Raw genomic sequence first — 20,000 nt, forward strand, 5'->3', positions numbered from 1 at the left:
ATCTTTACTAAGCTGAGAAATTCAAATTTCACACAGCGAATAACCCCCGCTGATGAACGTGCGACTTTGCTAGCTAATGGCCAAACTCGACAAGCTAAGGGAACGTGGGAGGGGTGAGAAAAAAAAAAGAAAAGAAAAAAAGGGAAAAAACAATCTATGATCTCATTCACGCCTGGTTACCGAGCTTTTAAAAATAGCTTTTTATCCCGCTAAGCCTGTTCCGTCTATTTATACCTTCTCTTTACACCAATGAAATATGTAACAGCCGTGAAATGTATATGGCAGAGAGGGCGGGATGTTGTCGTGTCTTAAAAATAGGTGCCGGGCGCACATCTGGTGATAAATAACAGATTCTAGCATTCATGAGATCATAAAATGCATGAGGTGGTGGAACACAGGAGGAGCTGCTGGGAGTGGAGAGGAAGCCGCATGCTATGGAAGCGGTGTGTTTGTGGTGCGTAATAAGATTAGTAGTCTCTAAATCAATAATTACACAACTACACTGTTCAGCGCGGCACAGTGAGGAAAACAAAGGACGAAACTGGGTCTATTGTTGTGTGCTGAGTCAAAGACGGGCTTATGCGATATTTAGATGTGTGCGTGTGAGTGTGCTCGCGAATTGCCCGCCAACACGCACATTTTATATTTATATTTTATATTGCGTATGCATATTTTATTTGTGAAAAGTTAGTTAATATAATCCTACTTTAGTTTGGTTTTGTTTGACTTTCTTAGGATATTTGTTATGTAATTAAAGTCCCACTTTCTCTACACAGTTTGATGTGAGCAAATCGCCCTTCACTCGACCACAATTCCCAACTTTAAGCGGTGTGAAAACATGCATGCTTGTGGATAACTGAGTGAAGGGGTCTAGATTAATTATGGATTATAGGGTAGGGAGTCTAGATTAATTATAGATTGACATTATGTGATGTATATGGTTATTAATAACTGTGCATATCATTTAGAAGGTACACATGTTTATAAAGTATTCCATGGGCAGTGCAGTGGTATTCAACTCTTTGATGTTGAACACTGTGGTAATATCAAACAAAATCTGAAGGTTTGTAACACAAAGTGAAAAGGTGCCAAAGAGTCAAACATGCAGAAACTACTGTAGAAAAGCCTCCAGTGTTCTTGAGAACATATTTCGTCTGCATTCAGCGGTCACATGCTGAGCTGAGTTAAAAGAATGTGAATATAGACACACGATATGGAAAAATAAGTGGAGATGTTTCTGCAGCGAGTTACCATGGTAACCAGTTAACACGTCCCTGGACGTGATAACAGGGGCTGTGGATGTGTTAAAGAGGCTTAATGATTTGGGGAAAATAACAATTGCTAAGTTTGCTAATTGAGATTCATGATTATCTTTTAAAACCAATCTTTAGTTATATATTAGCTGTTCACTATAACTACCACAACATTAGATACCGTGCAACATATAAACTGCTATTTAGTGGAACATATAATTGTTATTGCATGGTTAATCTATTGATTATAAATCATGTATACATAGCTAGTATTCATGTCACCTTGATGAAGTCGTAGCAGTTTGAATTTCATAAAAACAATCTTTTCTCCAAGGACTATTTTCAGCAAGAATGACGAGGTGCCAAAGAGTCAACAGTTCTGTGAGTATTTATTCATGCCATAATCAGGCGTTGTCTCTTACCTGGCGACGTAGACATGGTCCTACTCTGGATGCTGGGGCTGATGGGTCCGCCGCCCTTGTTGGTGAAGGCCTGCACGCGAATGTCGTAGGTGGTGTCGGGCTTGAGCCCCTGGATGGTCATGCGCGTCTCCATGGTGCGGTTGGTGGTGTTGTGCTGTGCGTTGATGTCCCGGTACACCACCTGGTAGTGGATGATCTTACCGTTGCGCTCGGCCAGCGCCGGGGGCTCCCAGGCTAGCTGGGTGCTGGAGGTGGTCAGGCCTGTCACACGCAGGTTGAGAGGGAAGCCTGAGGGAATGTCCTCTGGCGTGCTTATCTCCTTGATGTAGGCCTCGCCCGTCCCCGCGCGGTTGCGGGCGCTCAGCCGGAAGACGTAGGTGGCGCCCTTGTGCAGCCCGGTGACCGTGTAGTGGTCGTCTATCCTCCGCAGCTCGCGGGAGGTGAAGGCCTCGTCCTCGGTGCGCTTGTACTGCAGCTGGTAGCCCATGAGCTCGCCCACCATCTCCTTGGGGGGCTGCCACTGGATCAGCGCTGTGTTCCCCATGGTGGTGCTTATCATCATGGTGGGCTTGCCAGGCACTAGAAGGAAATAGATTGGTGGAGTGGAGTTGGGTGTTGTTGAGAACAAATGTAAAGCTTTCATTGGAGAGCCTGGATTAAGCTCGTTGCTCAAGAGCACCTCAACAGAGGATTCAAACTGGCAGTCAGTGTCACTGAATGAGGGAGGGAGGCTTTTAGTATTTAAGGTGTCAAACAAAAGGAAAAGATGGATGTTGGCAAATGGATGAATGTGACTCGAATCACGGGGACTAACCCGACACGCCAGCTTGACTATAGGTTCCCATCTCTTACCTGCGCCTGTGGTGGTGATAACTTTAGCTTTGCTGCGTGCTCCATCGCCCTTGGTGGTGTATGCCGCCACAGTGACGGAGTAGGTTGTCTCGGAGTGCAATCCTCCGATGATGGCCTCCTGTGAAATGGGGCGTGAAACCAAAGGCTCAGAGTTTGACAGGGAAAAAAGTTTCACTTGAGGGACACCACCGTAGTTTTCGCCAAAAGAAAAAAATATATATGCCAAACCCGGCAACCCCTCACACAAGAAGCACTTATCACCCCAAAAACGCACGCACACACACACACGCACCCACCCAAACACACACACACACACGCACACGCACACACACACACACACACACACACACACACACACACACACACACACACACACACACACACACACACACACACACACACACACAGCATCCCTCGCCCGCAAAAAAAAAAAGGTTAGACACCCCTCTCCATCCACCTGTGGTTTGTTTCCCTGATCCGTTCACCTGAAACAGGTAAACACATTAGAGGTGTGTAATGGAGAAAGGCTTCACGGGCACTCAACTCCACCACAAGTACACTGCAGAATCCTGAGTGCTAATTCAACACCGACAGGTTTCCATTCTTTGCCCTCTCTAAGAGTTGAACTGACACTCTGGATTTTACAGCGCAGGGCCAATCGAGAGACTTTCTTTGTGGAGAAAACCTCCCGACGTTAACCCATTTAGAAGGATTCAAAAGACACTTATAGAATCGGGTCAAAATTCTAATGTTCACGACTTTTCAAAAATAGCAGATCTACAAGCTCGCAGCGCGGCACTCGGTGCCGCGCTGTGAGCTTGTATATCTGCTATTTTTCAATAGTTAAAGCATAAAATAATGATACACAAAATGTGTACCCGTTCTAAATGGGTTAAGGCACACACGCAGAAAATGGTTTACCAACCAACCAACAAATGAACCAAAACAGCATGGATAAGCATGGGATTGTGCCCAGGGGACCTCAAAACACAAGATGCTTTAAAAGATACCGCACAATGTGCCATGTGGGTCCATTGTTACACTACACCAATGGAATGAATAATAGGACCACATTGGCAGCAAAATCCTTTATACCGGTATGCATCTCTAGATGAATTAAACATGGTCCGAAAATTCTTTGTTCTACATTTCCAAGGTTCCATCTACGTTGGATTTGAGGTAGTTTTTGCTTTTATCTACACAGTCCACTGGGATCCCATGCAAAACTGGGCTCGACAAACAGCCCGTAGCTAAAAAACACACAGACACAGACAAGGTAGCTGGTATTGGACAAACCAGCCGCTCAGACAGTCATTAACGCACAAATAGACAAACAGCAAACAGACTGTGGTAATACACTGTTCTACTGCTGCAGGACTGACTCAACTGGCTCCCTTAGATGGTGTCAATATAAACACACACACACGCGCGTGCGCACACACACACATATGTACATGTTTTGTACACAATCACCCACTTAGAACTAAAAGCATTAGCGCCTGGGGCTTGAGCACAAAATGCTGGGGCTGTGTGTGCCTCTGCGGGGCTACCGAGAGGACTAATGCACCACCAGTGCCTACCAGCTCCTTGCAAACCTCCCAATACTGTCTGAATATTATACAGCCATTTCTTTAACTAATGAAGGTTTAATTTCCTAATCGCGGAAGCACATTTAGCAGTCTATATAACCCGGCTCTGTTTGACAAAGCGTTTTTTACTGCCTCACGTTTAAGGGGCACACTGTGCTCCCACACTAGCCCTTAAGAGAGAGACAGAGGGGACCGGAGGAGAAAATGCTGAATTACTGTATCATAAAGCCATTTTAACTTTATGGAAGACGTCTCATTACTTTAATCATGCAAAATGGCTTTCAGAGTCTCGCTGGTGGGATCCGTAAGAGATTCCCCCCTACCCCATTCTGGCAAGGTCAAACTGGGGGTCTAGTATTACATTTGAAACTCAGCGGAAAATAGAATGGGGGGAAAAAAGGCAAGTCTTCAAAGTTTCCAATTGGAGCAAGTGCTTAGAGCAGCACTGAAGGGTATTACCAAGATTATCAAGCATAGAAATGAATTATTCTCTACTGGCTTCCATATATACCACTAGCCTTAAAGTCGCATAGACAATGGAAATAGCAGTAAATTCCCTTTTCTCTTGGCGTGCCTGCGCTTAATGTGCTTTGTGACTTTGCTAATTGTAAGATTCATGACAGCGTGACTGCCCCTGAAGCAAACTTAAAAATACTTGTTTCGAGACACTTGTTCCTGCCAATGTGTCACAGGTTAAGAGGACACGTTAGCATAGATGGCTGTTGACGTGTTGTCTGTGCCCCTGTCTGTGACACTTCATCTGGCAGGTTGGCACCTATAGTTCACAGCACGGCTATGGAAATAAACCGGTGAGGAGTTATCAAATGTACACAGTATCTAGCGCTGTCTGTCAGGTGTTAATGAACCCCGACATTAGAGGAAAAAACATCAGCAGCCTATGCTCACAGCCCACGTGGGGTTATAGCTGGAGGCAACCGGGCCATGTGCTCTGTGCAACTGGAGGAACTGCGCAGCTGTGCTTTTTAGCTGAATGTTAACCTGGACGAATACATCAAAATGTACAGTATCGTCCCAATGGCTCTGATTCATACACATAAACATTGGGAAAATAACTGGAACCAGGGGGGTAAAAATACAGGCAGTCACTACTGGTGTTGAATAAAGCAGCGATGTTGCAGGAATATTAACTAGTTTGATTAACTTTCACTCTGGACATTTACAGTATCCAACAACAAGTGATCGGATGGGGGTTTAGTGTCTTGCACAAGGACACAGCAATGGGAGACATGGCTGCTGATAGACATATATAGATCGCCGTTTTATGGAGATTGAAGTGTCTAAATAACAGGATGTGACAGGACAAGGCTCTCACAACACATGTAGCAGGCCTGAATGGACCGGAGGGCCAGTCAATACAACACAAGGCTGCACGGAGGGTAATCAAACACCCAAATAAAATGCTTTAAAAGCTATGCTCTTTATTTTATTTTGTATTATTATTCCCCCTGTATTTTTCTTCTCTCTCTCTCTCTCATCTTCATGACAGGTTTCTATATAACATGCGACTTAGGTTAGTGGGTTTTGCATTTCCGCTGGCGCAATATGACATCTCGGCGAGGTAATACGCCATTTACAGAAGGGAGCATGTGACAGCTGCGAACTGCCACCCGACTCAAGTGAAAATAACATGAAAGGCTGGTGGCAATCTCAGAGATGCGCGGGGGCCAATATAAGTCCGCACTTCACACAGCCATTGTGTCATCTGGAACAGTAGGGGAGACAGCAGGTCTACGAGAGCATGATTACCGTCAGCATCACACCATGGGAGTGACACGCAGCCCTTTTTTAACTGTGGCCTCTGTCGCATGACAGAGGAGAAGAATACCGCCTCAGTTCACCTGTGAACATTCAACTCTTTGTTCTATAATGGCAAAGTGTACAAGGCATAAGCGCTGTTTAAAAATGATCAATAGGTTAAAACGTCATGCTTGATTGAGTCAATCGCACACACACAAAATGAGTTAATGCGAAATCCATAAAAAAGGCACACTATTGGTTGTGATTGTGGTTAGAAACGTTCCCGAGGTTTGCACACACACGGCGGCGAGCAAACGAGCATGATACGTGTGAGACGCACACACGCACGCGCACAGCTCAACAAAATGCGCACACACATACACACACAAACACAAAGAGACCACACGGAGCCCAAGAGTAGCACACAACACATCAGTGGTTCTCAAAGTGGATTCCAGGGACTTTGTGGGGTTGCTTTATGGGGTTCTAAATTGACCCATACAAGTCTGTAACTCTGACAGTATACAAATGGAACCAAATGGACCCATTAGGGCATCCTTTAAAATCGCCCTGAAAAACCACTTATAGGCAGAAGCCGTTCGCAACTGGTAAAACAAACCTAGCCCAGCCCTACCCTCCCCTGCCCCTTCTTATACTTACTGTTCGTATAGACTTACTGTTTTTTTGTTATTTCTTTTTTTTACTGACTATATCTACTGCATAGTACTGTGTTCTATTCGTCTGTCATTCAATGTTATATGAGATACTTAAATGGTGTCCTGTGGAAATAAGCTTAGTCTTTTCTAGGATCTCCTTTTAGTAGACCTTGTACCAGTGAACTGTACCGTCATGAAACTGTACCTTTTCCTATGCAAACTCCTAATAAAGTCTTCAATCAATCAATCAATCAAAGGGTTTGTATTCTGTCAGAGTTAAGGGGAGACCTTGAAATGTAAAAGTTTGAGAAACACTGCAATAGATGATACACACACACACACACCTGTGCACGCACACACACACACGCACACACGCGCGCACACAGAGCTCCCAATATTCCGCCGAGGGGTGAACATGAAGCTGCCCGGCAGCACAAACCCAGAAGCACACACTGGTGGTGTTACTCACTTGCTCCTCGGACTCCTCAATATTCCACTGATGAAGGGAGGGAAGAGAAGACAAGACAACGGGATGCAGGACAGGGTGGGGGTGGGGTGAGGGTGAGGGTGGGGGTGGTTGGTGGTGATGATGGAGACATGGATCAGAGTCAAAGCACAACAGGCAGGGTAATAATAAATTAAAAAAAAAAGAAATAAGAACTCATGGTCCCTTTTCTTTTTTTCCCCCCAACTCCAGCGATACATGAATGTAATGTGTCGACAATCATGCGGCACAGAAAAGGGAGATGGCCAGAAGGAAAGGAAGAAGGAAGGCAGATTGGGAGGTGGTTATCGAACGCTCAGGCGCGGGGAATCGCGCAGGCCGAGTTCAGCGGCTGCCGGGGTTACGGGACCTTTTTTTTATTCATTTTTCAGAGTTACAGGTTTAAGGTTAAATAGATTCAGAGCACTGCCCCCGCCTCGTTTACTCGCTTAGTCATGAGTTCAATAAAACCACCTTCCTTCGAGGAAGCCAACACCCCCGCTCACTGCAACTAAGACAGGTTTTTTTTTTTCCTCATCAAAGATTGTAATACACTCATGGAATGATATTTTATGAGTGTATTCAATGAGTGTTTTTCAAAATACTCTCCTTGCCGTGGCTGGCTGGCTGAGTGATTCCTGAGGGGGAAGTGAAAGCCCATTCTGGCTCTGGCGGTGCCGAGCGTGAAATCCTATTATCAGCGCTGGCTACACTGGCCCTGGTGACATCATCAAACCCCCTCACCGATGCAGAACAGGACCGCTAGTGGTTTACCACCACCTCCACACCCTCCTCCCCCCGCCCCCCACCACCCTGATCCCCCCCTGGGCTGCTGTTGATAGAGAGCTACTGCTACGCTACAAAGACTGTGATGGAGAGGAGAGGAGAGGAGAGGAGAGGAGAGGAGAGGAGAGGAGAGGAGAGGGTCAGTGGAGGTCATCATATTGTCACTGTCGGGCAGAAACCTTGTATCTCCATGTTTCAAATTTGTATGTTTTTTCGTAAAGTAAAGCCCTGCTTCATCATACAAGACTGTCACACAAAACCAGAGAAAATAGCAGATCTACAAGCACACACGAGGCATTGTGTGCTTGTAGATCGGCTATTTTCACTATTTTTAATAATTTTTAAAATGATAAATACAATACGAACGGTTTTGGACATACAAGGTTTCCACCCGACAACAATAAGGATTTGACCATCAGACTGCTAGCTAAGAACATCTCCTTGGTGCTCTACTCTCTCTCTCTCTCTCTCTCTCTCTCTCTCTCTCTCTCTCTCTCTCTCTCTCTCTCTCTCTCTGTCCCTGCCTTATACAGTCTTTGACATAGACACACATTCACATCTTTAGAAAACAAAGGCTGCATAATCAGTGTTGCTACTCTGTGGACTAATTGCCAAATGAAACGCTCCTCTCTGCTTCTCTCTGAGGATGGGTCTTTATCACTGCAGAATGAGTCTGTGTTTTTTTTTTACGTGGTCTCAGTGGTGGCTGTTTGGTGAAGAATAGCCTCATCAAAAAGTGCTGCCTCATGCTCCCATGACATGAGGGGGGGCTCCAGAGCACAGCTGCTGCTTAACGTCCGCGAAAAACATTTTGCGCCGCGCCTAATTGCTTTAATTTGTTTACTGTGGACTCTGAGATGCGGGTGGCAGACGCATTGTAGGGGCGGGGGGAGTGCGTTCGTGTTTTTAATCGCGTTTCTAATCGTTTTCCATCGCGGCCATGCTCTTTTTCTGATAAAGCTCAATAAATAAAAGTACTTTGGGTGTTAAATTACCCCTCCCTCCCCGTTTATATTTTATAATTCAAATGCTCAAACTGTGAAACTCAGAAACACACCACATTACTGCTGATAAGATTCGTTTTAGGGGAAACGGGGAGACGTTGTGATTTTTGCAGGCAGCCGGGCGAATGCAAATGTGATGACAAGAGGCATTGAGATGCGCTGGGTTATGAAAACAGGACAGGGGAGGGGGGGGGGGGGGGGGGGGGGGAGACGGCATGTGACGAGGAAAAGAAGCCGCTGTCATGACTGATGGAATGAAATGGGCCAAGGTGCTCTCTTCTCCATTCTTTTTTTCTTTCTTTTTTTACACCCTGCACCCATTCAACTCAACCTGAGGTTGCTAAGGCTATGGACGCAATCAAGCGTAGCACAGCGCGCTCTCAGATGCTACGCATGCACGCAAACATGCACGCACGGGCACTCAAACGTGAAATCGTATGGGTGGACAAAGACAAAGTATCCAGAAAAAATATGGAAGGATGAATAGAGGTAAAGGCAGACGATACAAAAAGCTATCGAACCTGAGTTATCAGCTAATGGCCAAACGTCTTTACCGCACCATTAAACTTTTTTTTAGCTCGAGACCCAAAAGAGAAATTTGAACCGGGACCGAGCCAAGTGAAAATAGGAGATCTACAACATGCTCACAATGCGTCGCTTCATGCTAGGTTGTAAGCTTGCAGATCAGCTATTTTCACTAGTTCTTAAACATTTGTTCTCTAATGACATTTCTTTGATCTTTGTATTTTTTTACATTTATTCATGACATTTTGGGGGGATTATTATAGATTTTTTTTTATTTATATTTTGACACTCATGACCCATAAAAACGTGTCCGCGATCCACAAACGGGTCCCGACCCACTATTTGGGAAACAGTGGTATTGTAGAGCCACATGGCAGCAGGCTGCTAGTTGCCCAATCAGGGTTTGAGGTTTGGGTGGTGAAAGAGGTCGTTAGCGTCACAGGGTTAACGTGCCCAGTACCGTTTCTTAAATGTAACAGTGAAAAGGAGGCCGCTGTGTGGGCTACTGGGCTCCCAATTCAACAGTAAAAGAGAGGCGCTTAACCCACCCACGCGCAAACAAGTCTCACTCTCCTCTCGGCGTTTTTCTCTCAGCTTGGCCCTGAGAGAGGGAGAAGATGAGAGAGCGAAAGAGAGAGCGGGGTAGAGAGATAGGAGAGAGAGAGAGAGATGGAAATGGAAATGAAGAGCAGAAGAGAGTGTGTAAGGAAAGAGAGGGAAAAAACTGAGGGGAAAGGAAAGACGGTAGAGAGGGTGGGGTGATTGTTTTTCAGACCTCCATTAAATACATTCAGAACGGGTACACATTATGGTGTATCATTATTTTATGCTTTAACTATTGAAAAATAGCAGATATACAAGCTCACAGCGCGGCACCGAGTGCCGCGCTGCGAGCTTGACTTTTTCAAAAATAGCAGATCTACAAGCTTGCAGCGCGGCACTCGGTGCCGCGCTGTGAGCTTGTATATCTGCTATTTTTCACTGGTTAAAGCATTCAATAATTCTAGACCTAAATGGGTTAAGAGTCAGCTTGTGACTGGCGTGCTGGGCGTGAGCTTGGTGGGAACCACAGGTAACGCTTCGTTCGTACTGTCGTCACACGACAGCCGACCCACGCGCTCACGGCGCTTTGCCTCCGCGTCACGTTGTGAGCTTGTAGGTCAGCTATTTTCGCCCCCGGGACGCCGCCGTGCGACGGAGGAACACGCGTTTTGGTTGAAACCTGAATCTGTTTTCCACTTCTGCTTTCCTCCTCCCGGCTGGATTATGTTTTCACGTTTTCACATGTTTTTCCATCAGCAGGGTGGGAAGGGAAGTAGGGCTGTGTGTGTGTGTGAGTCTAGGGTGAGTCATGAACTCTTGTGATGCCAGATGGAATGCCTCCCACCAAGGATGATTTAAGAACCATTGGGCAGGTTCGTTCACGTTATCTCCACACACGCTGTATTTCGGAAGAGAACGTGAATGGGCACGGAGCGAGACAGGAGAGAAAGGAGGGACTGAGTGATGGCAGTTGATCGTGTGTGTGTGTGTGTGTGTGTGTGTGTGTGTGTGTGCACGGGACGCACGTACACACACGTTCTTAATGGGAGTCTGTGCGGGGCAGGTCCACACAGGTCGGTCACAGAGTGCTGCTAGCTAGCGTGCAAAAGCTAATCTGCCGGGATGAGTCAAACAGGGGGTGACCAAGCCGCACGCAAAGGCACTGGTGCCGCATGAAATGGATTTCTGGGCCAACGGGAAGGGCGGAGGAGAGGGAGGAGGAGAGAGGTTAATTTATCGTTGTTTTTTTTATTCCACTGTGTCGGTGGGGGAAGGTTGAAATTTCGGTTTTCAACAGGGTGTGGGTGGGGAAAATAAAACCCGAGCGGTCTCCATGCAGCGGATGTCAAATTACAGCGTGTTTGTGTGTTTTCTGTGTGGGCCTGGCACAAATGAGACATGAAGGACTATTGTCTGTACAGGTGGATGGCCGGGGTCATGTGCAGTTCACTTTCCGTGAAGCCAAAGCAGAGGTGTTGAACATGTTGTCATAAAGACAGAAAGATAAATCTATTAAACAGAAGCTGCGTGTGCTGCTGTTGTTCTGCTTACAGACCAGAGGATGCTCTCCTCCCAGCTGTCAACAAACTAGGGTACGAAGTCAATATCACAAAGCCCTCTCAGCAGCACCTGACAGAAACTGCTGCTGTGTTACATGGCTGAGTGTGTGTGGAGTCTGAGAGGGGGGGGGGAACTGGTTAGGGCCGACGTGTGAACGCCCATATCAGTCAGGACCTTTCCCTATCTTCCCCCGCGTCATTCGTGGGCTTCCGTTCTCGCTCAAAGGCTATGATCTACATAATCTCACGAGAGAAATCTCTTGAGATTAGTCGCCGCCTACGAGGCAACGTCATCCATCACCCGGCCATCGCTCAAGCAGCCGCCCACCAGAAGCTGTAGTGTCAACAGACACCTTATAGTTCAGGTCTAACGCGTCCAATGCATCACTTCCCAAGGTGACTCCTGACAGCTCTCCCAACCTCTGCGGCGTCAGTTTATCACGCCGGGGTTATTTGCCATGGCAAATGAGTGTTAATAGCTCCCCGCTCAAGGGCAAACAGCCGCGGCGGTGTGCCGCCTCAGATCTGAACCAGCAACCCCCGCTGGTCGTCTCCCTTAACAACGCTACATTGCTGCATTTATCAACACAAGCTCCTCACAAGTGTTCCTCATGCATATTTTTAGTAGTGCTTCTCTGAGGGCAGGGAACGCCTGCTCATTTAAAACGAGACACTTCTGGCAGGGGGGGAGAGGGGGGGGGGGGTGCGTGGAGTGGTGGGCAGGCGAGGAAAATGTGTTTGCACAAACATTGCTCCTGGCGAGCAGTCCAGAGGAGGCATTAACAGTGCCTCCTGGCTGGTCTCTCCTCTCTTTGAGAGAGAGAGAGAGAGAGAGAGGGAGAGAGAGAGAGGGATAGCGTAGTAGAGGAGAGGTGAGGGGGCGGGTGGAAGCTTTCGAAGGCTTTCGGTTTTAAGATATTCATGAACCTGCGAATCCCTCAGCAGGATTACGATCTCTCAGCCATCTCAGCTGAGAGCGGCGCTCGGCTTTGGGGTATTTCGGCAGCTGCTCGCATTAATGCGTGCGCGGAGGGTGTTGTACGAGGGGAAAATAACACTAATTTATAAACAGGGTAACAAGGCGGCGTCGTATGTATTACCGCTAAAACCCCACAAAAAGAGAGGGGGGCATCGATACGGTTAAGCCCCTCTTCCAATTGTAGTACACGCATAAAATATTGAATAGCTATTAGAATTAGCATGTGAGCTTGTTACGGTTGCTAATCCCGCGCTGGGGCGAGGGTTTCACTCCGCGAGCAATTTAGAGTCAAATGTCACGTTGTTGAGTTTAAGACGGGGGAAGAAGAAGAAGAGCGGAACATCCAGTCGACAACAGGAGGAACGAAAAAAGAACCGAAATGAAGAAACTAGGACACGCGTGTCACCTGACGCGGCAGAGAGATGAAGTGTTGGATTTTTAGAGTGGAAAGAAATGTGAAGGAGAGAGAGAGAGAGAGAGAGAATGAAAGGCAGGAGAAGGGAGTGAGTGGGTGGAGTGATTGTGGCTGGGGGGTGAGATGAGAGGAACAGGAAATGAAAGAGAGAGAGCGAGACAGACAGACGGGGAGGGAGGGCAGAAGGGGGGTTGAGGAGGAGGGGAGGCAGACAGTTCCAGACATAACGAGGTGAGGTGAGCGTCAGGTCAGGTTTACCTGGGCCTCCGGCAGAGACACGTCCAGGATGTTGGGCTGCCCGCGCGGCTCGCCGTTCTCCAGCCGCGAGAAGATGACCTGGTAGCCGCGGATCTGGCCGTGCTGCTTCTCGCGCAGCGGCGGCTTCCAGGTGACGCGGATGGCCGTGGAGTTCACCGCCTCCACCTCCAGCTTCCTGGGGGGCGCGCCTGGCACTGTGGAGGGACAGGCGCGAGCACACGCACACGCAGACACACACACACACACAGATAAGTTTCAATTTCAAATATGCTGAGCTAAGGCTTTTTTTCTTTTTTGCTCCACTATTATAATTTTTCTTGTATGATGTGGAGCCAAAAGCCAAAATAATGACTCTCTTCTCTTCTCCTTTTTTTTTTTTTTAATTGACTTGCTCTCATCGATAGCAACGGGGTTTGGCTATAAGTCAAAATCATCCCGTTTGCTTTGTACCCTTCCCTCGCTCTGCTGAGGAAAGTAATAATAATTGAAAAAGTACGGGGACAAGCATGTGGTCTAACATCGTCTGTAATGCCCCTAATTCTGCGATGAAATTAGCTGTGTTGCGACAAACTTCAAACACATTAATTATAGACTGCTGCCTCTTAGGAGCTGAGCAACCACTCTCTATCACACTGCAAAACAAAAGGGGGGAAACGATAGAGAAAGAAAGAGAGTGTGGGGTGAGAGAGAGAGAGAGTCAGTTTGTTGTTGGTAGCCCTGTTCTACTTCCAAGACTGCAGAGTGGGTCAGGCAGGAACCACAGAAGATGAGGACAAAGAAGAAGAAAATGGGGAGAGAGAGAGAGAGAGAGAGAGAGAGAGAGAGAGAGAGAGAGAGAGAGAGAAGAGAGAGAGAAGAGAGAGAACACATCACTAAAGTGGTGTGGAGAGTCGGAACCCCAAAAGGTGATGAGCCTTGAACCTGCAGTGGATAGAAGGTCTGAAAGTCACAGAGGAGACCCAAGTCAAGAGACAGACAGACAGACAGACAGACAGACAGACAGACAGACAGACAGACAGACAGACAGACAGACAGAGAGAGAGAGAGAGAGAGAGAGAGAGAGAGAGAGAGAAATAGAGAGAAGCGAAATATAGTTGACCAATGCTCTCGCCTCATTACCTCCTAATTGACCAGACAGGACACAGGGAGAGGTCGCCTTGGCGAGAAAGTGTCAGTCGTAATGAGGAGAGAGGCAGCAAGCAGCAGGGGGTGTAGGGTGTAGGGTGGGGAGGGGAGGAGCAGCCCTCGAGCAGCAGAGAATGTTCTCAGAGAGAGAGACGACCCTTCTACCAAAAAAGAACAAAACAAAACAAAAAAACCTACCATCCTCTTTGGTTTTGATCCGCACGGCGGTGCTCTCTGGGCCCGGGCCCACGTCCGTGTGGGCCCTGACCCACACCTGATACTCTGTCCACTTCTCCAGGCCCTCCAGCACGTGGCTGGTGGCGTCGGCGCCGATGCCGGTGACATCGTGGCGCTCCGTGTCCTCGCCGGCGGGCGCCTGGTAGCTGACCGTGTAGCGAACGATGGCGCCGTGGCGGCTGGCGGCCGGCGGCGCCACCCAACTCACCTTGATGCTGGTGGAGCTGACGCTGACCAGGTGCACCTCCTGGGGCGGGGCGGAGGGGGCTGCAGGGGGAGGAGGGCACAACCACAGGGGGGGAGGAGGAAGGGGGTGGAGGGGAGGGGCACGGATCAAGCCAAAACAACAGAAAACGACAAAAACTGAAACTATAAACAACGTAAAACAAACCCAAGGCAAGGACGGACGCCTCTGGACTGATGGAGCGGTGCTTGCATGGAAGAGCACTTGATCGTCTGACTGGTTTGAGGCTTTGTGTTTGGGTATAATATGGGGGGGATCTCAGACCAGACGTTGTGTTTCAGTATAACACAATATGAAATGCAGCATAATAATGGTGTAAAGTCTTGCACCACATGGTGCCGTTCTCATAAATGATTCTGTCTCGTATCTACGCTCTTTCTAACTGGCTCTTAATATTTATGTATGGGGAGCAATGAGACGGCCACAGAGCCACGACACCACTGTGTGAACACGTGTTGACAGTGTTTAACTGGTGTTCACACATCGATGCAGAAGCCAGGCAAAGGGCTGACAAATAACAAGACCTGACAGCAGCTATCAAGCCTCGTTATGTGCCAGCCTTTGAAGATGACAGGCACTGAGATGCACTGGCTTCTGAACACGGAAATGAGGTGGAATTAAGACAAACATAATATTTACCAGAAATGGACTGCAAATAACATCTTGTTATTCATCACCCTCGCTATCTACATATAAACAGTCCTGTTAGTGATTCGAAAAATGCATAAATGCTTGCTGAACACAGCAGCGGAGAGAGCTTTTGTAGTGTGCTAATAATACAAGAGTAAATGGATATTAAAGTAGGCCATATCATAGTTTGAAGAATAGCGACAGCATCAGGCGAGGGCCTAAGTGTGTGAGAATAGATACATTTAAAGAAAAAGGGGGAGGGAGGAAGTGTGATAATAAGTGCTGAGTTGGTGAACCCAAAAACTAAAAGTAGAACTTTAGTTTATGGGCTCGCAAACTCAGCATTTAACAGACTAATTAGCTAGACAAGCTAACTGGCTAAAAACACGAAGCCAGTGCCATGAAACACGGTGCTTGGCATCAGGGCCTTCTGTCAGCTATCCTGACGTTGCAGATCCCTGCAATGTCCTGCTCTTTCCATTCTAGTGTTTTCCATGTAGTCGCTGTCAGGCGGAAATCGTGTTTGACCAAAACCATTACTTTTGAGCAGTGTTGTTTTTGACAGCAAATATTGATTTAGTTTTAGTCACAGTTTTTTGAATAAAAATGTCATTTAGTTTTAGTCATAATTTAGTCACCTGAAAAGTATTAGTTTTAGTCTAATTTTAGTCGACTAAATATCATAAGATTTTAGGCGACTAAATCTACAGTTGATTTAGTCGAGTAAAATGTCTTTTGGCAGGCCTTGATGGCATCGTAATGACTGATTTTACACTTTTTTCTGTGCTGAAAATAGCAGATCTACAAGCTCACAACGCGTCTAGTTTTTGTTTTGTTGACGAAATTGTCAATATATTTAGTCTTAGTTTTAGTCACCACAGCTTAGTTTTTGTTTAGATTTTATTTAGTTTTCGTCAGTGAAAAAAACACAGTCGACAAACATTTTTCGTCATAGTTTTAGTCGACGAAATCAACACTGCTTTTGAGGGAATTGATTTCATTTTTTCTCCAGTGGATCCAGTGTAGTTATTATTTAGTCACAAGCTCGTGTTGATACTCAAAGACAGACTTCAACCTGTCATCCCTATTTTGGGCAAGTCATTATTTGGCGAAGATCGTTTTTAAATGTTTAAAATTCTACAGCACCTTATGAATAGCTTGTTGCCGAGACCCCCTTTAATAATGCACACACACATCCTTGTTGCAAACTCGCAAAGACACGAGCATGTCTCTCTACACTCTCTACCCTATCTAAAAAAGTACATATTTGGATTTGTTTGAGGGGGGGATATCTATTCCAAGTTTGAAGATACAAGCTCTGCACCAATATAGAAATCAATAAAGGGAAGCCGAAATAAAATAAGAGAAATGAATAAACGTGCGCACGACTCAACTCTCAGCAGTCCAGAGGCAAAAAAAGAAAGAACTAATCAACCATTTTAAAATGGGTGACCACAACAATGCTGAAAACAAATTAGAACAAAGACAAGAGCATCCATTCATTACATTTCATGCATCTACAACTCATAATGTGAACCAGTGCACAAATAAATTAAAACTTCAAAAGAGAAGAAAATGAAACAAAAGTGAGTAATTAATAGAGAGATGTTTGTGGAACCATGCCGGCGAAATGTCTTCTTTTTTGTATAAGCAGAGCAATGAAAAGTGTAGAATCATTGGGTCTTATGGAGCTCAAAAACGAGTCCGCTAAGCAAAATGCTGGGCCACGAAACTCTGCCCTCGGAAAAAGAAACCATGAGGGTGCTTATCGAGCTGGAAGTGACTCACGGCAGGTGGCCCCCGATCCTCCAGAGAGAGATAGAAAGACACTACAAAGCCCTGACAGCACCGGCGATGACACACGTACACACAAAAAGGTGACACACTGAATCAAAACAATGCCTGCATAATAGGATGTGATGCTGAGTCCAGATTTAGAAAAAAAAAACGACACGGTAGAAATACTGCCGCGACATCAAAGTCGACTTCAACAAGGGTAGCGGCGGAAGAGGGCATGACAAATACAGTACACATCTCGGAGGCAAAGGGAGAGAGAGGGAGCCAGAGTGTAAAACCTGGAGGGTCCCGGGTCCATTTTGTACACAGTTACAATGAACACTCTGGATTGTACAGTGAAAGGCGAAAAGGAGGAGAGAAAATAAGCTCTCGTCACTTTTCCATCACTTGGCTGTCGGCCCTCGAGTCGCCCTGAACCGGTGTTACAACACATTGCCGTAGCAGCAAGCTTGGTTTAACCGAGGATAAAACCAGCGTACACTTTTGTGCGACTGTCATGTTCTACAAGGAACCGCGGTGGCAGACTGAAATGAAACCGTGCTCAAGTGTCGAGCATAAGTCTGGCGGGGATGAATATCCATTGCTCTGGCTTTCAAAAAAATAAAAAAATTAAAAGAAAGAAAAACAAGTCGCGATTAATAAAAATGAGTGAATGTTAAAACAGAATGACAGATTTGGGGAACAGAACAGAATAACACTGCACAGCTTGCAAGTGCGGGACCTGGGGGAGGGTTGGGTAACGGGAGGGGGGGGGCGGGGGGAGGGGGGGTAGCGGGGGAGAGGGGGTTGTTGTAGACACACGAAACGTACCTTTTGACACGGAACACGGGCCTGTCCTCAGGTGGAAGGACAGGAGGGTTAGTGTTGTCGACACAGAGCAGCGCAAGTGAACGTGTGGCGTCAATGTCCACATATGTCAGGACAGAGGGACTGCTGTGTTGAAACGGACTTGACGTTGCAGGTCGCCCACACCTTCTGACTCAACCTCCGTATATATAAAGCGTTTATATAAAAACAAAGTCGCATCGCACATCAAGAAGCCTAACCTGCGCCAGTCGGGCCATGGGGCAACGGCTAACTGAACCGAATCCTTCCACTGTGGTTAATGGACAATGAGGACAGGAGGAGAGGGAAAAGACAGCGATAGAGAGAGGGAAGAGAAAACAGGAGAGAGAGAGAGAGGGTTGTGAACTTACTGGACTGGGCGGTGCGAGCTTCGATGGGCTGGGTGAAGACGCCCAGGCCCATTTCGGAGCGGGCTGCCAGGGAGAAGCGGTACAGGGTGTCTGGCTTCAGGCCCTCCACAGCATATGAGCCGGCCGGGTTAAAGGGCACGTGGATCTGAAAGGAGCGAGGAAATGAAAGTTATGAAACCATCATTGCGAGCTTTTAAATGTGAGCCAGCACTTGGACACTCTGAAAAGGCACATGGTTGCTTTTGCGGGGATCAAACCTTCCGTTTGCTGATTATGGGACAGTCTCTCAAGCCTCTCTCTACCCGATCGATACATCAATGCATGTCACTATGTTTGGGCCCTGAGGCCTGCAAATGGTATTTGTTGAGTATGAAACCACTCTGTGCTGGGCCGGGCAGGCTAAATGCCACAACAGCACTTTCTCCATCCCAAAAGGGCAAAAAAGTGCAGCAAGTATATCCCAAGTTGAACTTCAATACTGAGGACAAACTGATCCAAAGGACATATTGATTGGAAGGGGGGGGAGGGGGGGGTAAATTTTGCAGCCCACAACAGGTCCAGCAGAGGTTATTGCATGGCTATGACATTGAGAACCAGTGCAGAATAATTGTGCCGTCAGTCAAAACAGTAATTCTTTATTGTCGGCCAGGGAGCTGACTGCATTACCACGGCAGCATTGCTTCAGCCCAGGCAGTCCCATTCCAAGCAATTGCATCATAAAGAGCCAGATTAATTTGTCTGCAGTCTCACGGTAGTTGTGAGTTGTGAAATTGTGCATTTTGTGTTGAGAGATAGATGTACAAGTGAAACAAGAGAATGAGAGAGAGAGAGAGAGAGAGAGAGAGAGATCGAATGAGAGCAATACAGATTCTGAGAAAGAGAGAGAGAGACAGACAGACAAGACGTGTGTGCATATGTGACGGAAGCGAGGGCCATTGCAGGCCAGAGGAAAATGCAACCATGAAATTGTTATTGTGTTGCTGTTGTGTTCCCACCTTGTTGTCGGTGCCAACCTCCCAGTACTCCAGCTCATACTTCGTAATGGGGTCCTGGACCGGCCACAACCACGTTAGAAGAATTCGGGTGTCTAGCTCGGCTTCTGCCTCGAAGCTGGATGGCTGGGCAGGAACTGGGCAGAAAGAGGGGGAAGAGGAGAGGTGAGTTATAAAAAAGAGAAAAACAAGTCTTTCCTGTCATCAGTAATAAGCTGCTTCTTACAATTGGCTTTAAGTGCAGTCGCATGATTAAAAAAAAAAAATACACAAACACCCTCCATCCACCCACACACACACCACAGGCCACACACCCACACACACTCTCATGCATATGCACGCGTACACAAACACACACTCGTTAGGATTTTCAATGATTCGATTCAATCCCTACCCTGGCCTAACCTTAACCAGTACATACTTAAATTAATCATGCTTACTAGTCTCAAGTGTACACACCAACACCCTCCATCCACCCTCACACTCACAGCCACACAAACACACGTTTTCTCTCAGAAACTCACCTCCCTGCTGGGTCTTGACCTGCAGTACATCCGAGGGCGGTCCGTCCCCGACGGAGGTGAACCCCAGCACGCGGAGGCTGTATGTGATGTCGGTGGTGAGACCCGAGATGGTGGTGAGGCGGCTGTCGTCTGTGTTGTGCTTCTGCCAGGCACTGAGCGGCGCCAACAGGTC

The 20,000-nt window shown here is 47.0% G+C and overlaps 1 protein-coding gene across 5 annotated transcripts in view; it reads right to left on the bottom strand.

The window, feature by feature from the left end:
* Nucleotides 1-20,000, bottom strand: part of LOC308285612 (receptor-type tyrosine-protein phosphatase F) — a 169,239-nt gene that overhangs the window by 66,694 nt on the left and 82,545 nt on the right. For 3 of the 5 annotated variants that reach the window (XM_080726423.1, XM_080726425.1, XM_080726422.1), the window contains 8 exons: nt 19,829-20,000; nt 19,308-19,441; nt 18,313-18,457; nt 14,407-14,712; nt 13,084-13,277; nt 7,000-7,026; nt 2,528-2,645; nt 1,676-2,254 (listed from right to left, as the gene is read on the bottom strand). The exon at nt 19,829-20,000 is cut by the window's right edge and continues 410 nt beyond it. In XM_080726423.1, coding sequence (XP_080582549.1) covers nt 1,676-2,254; nt 2,528-2,645; nt 7,000-7,026; nt 13,084-13,277; nt 14,407-14,712; nt 18,313-18,457; nt 19,308-19,441; nt 19,829-20,000 — 1,675 coding nt within the window. The remainder of the gene's footprint in view (nt 1-1,675; nt 2,255-2,527; nt 2,646-6,999; nt 7,027-13,083; nt 13,278-14,406; nt 14,713-18,312; nt 18,458-19,307; nt 19,442-19,828) is intronic. The other 2 variants (XM_080726426.1, XM_080726424.1) reach the window with 1 other exon arrangement.

Source organism: Nannobrachium achirus (assembly GCF_963921795.1).
Source record: "Nannobrachium achirus genome assembly, chromosome: 5".
Lineage (NCBI taxonomy): Eukaryota > Metazoa > Chordata > Actinopteri > Myctophiformes > Myctophidae > Nannobrachium > Nannobrachium achirus.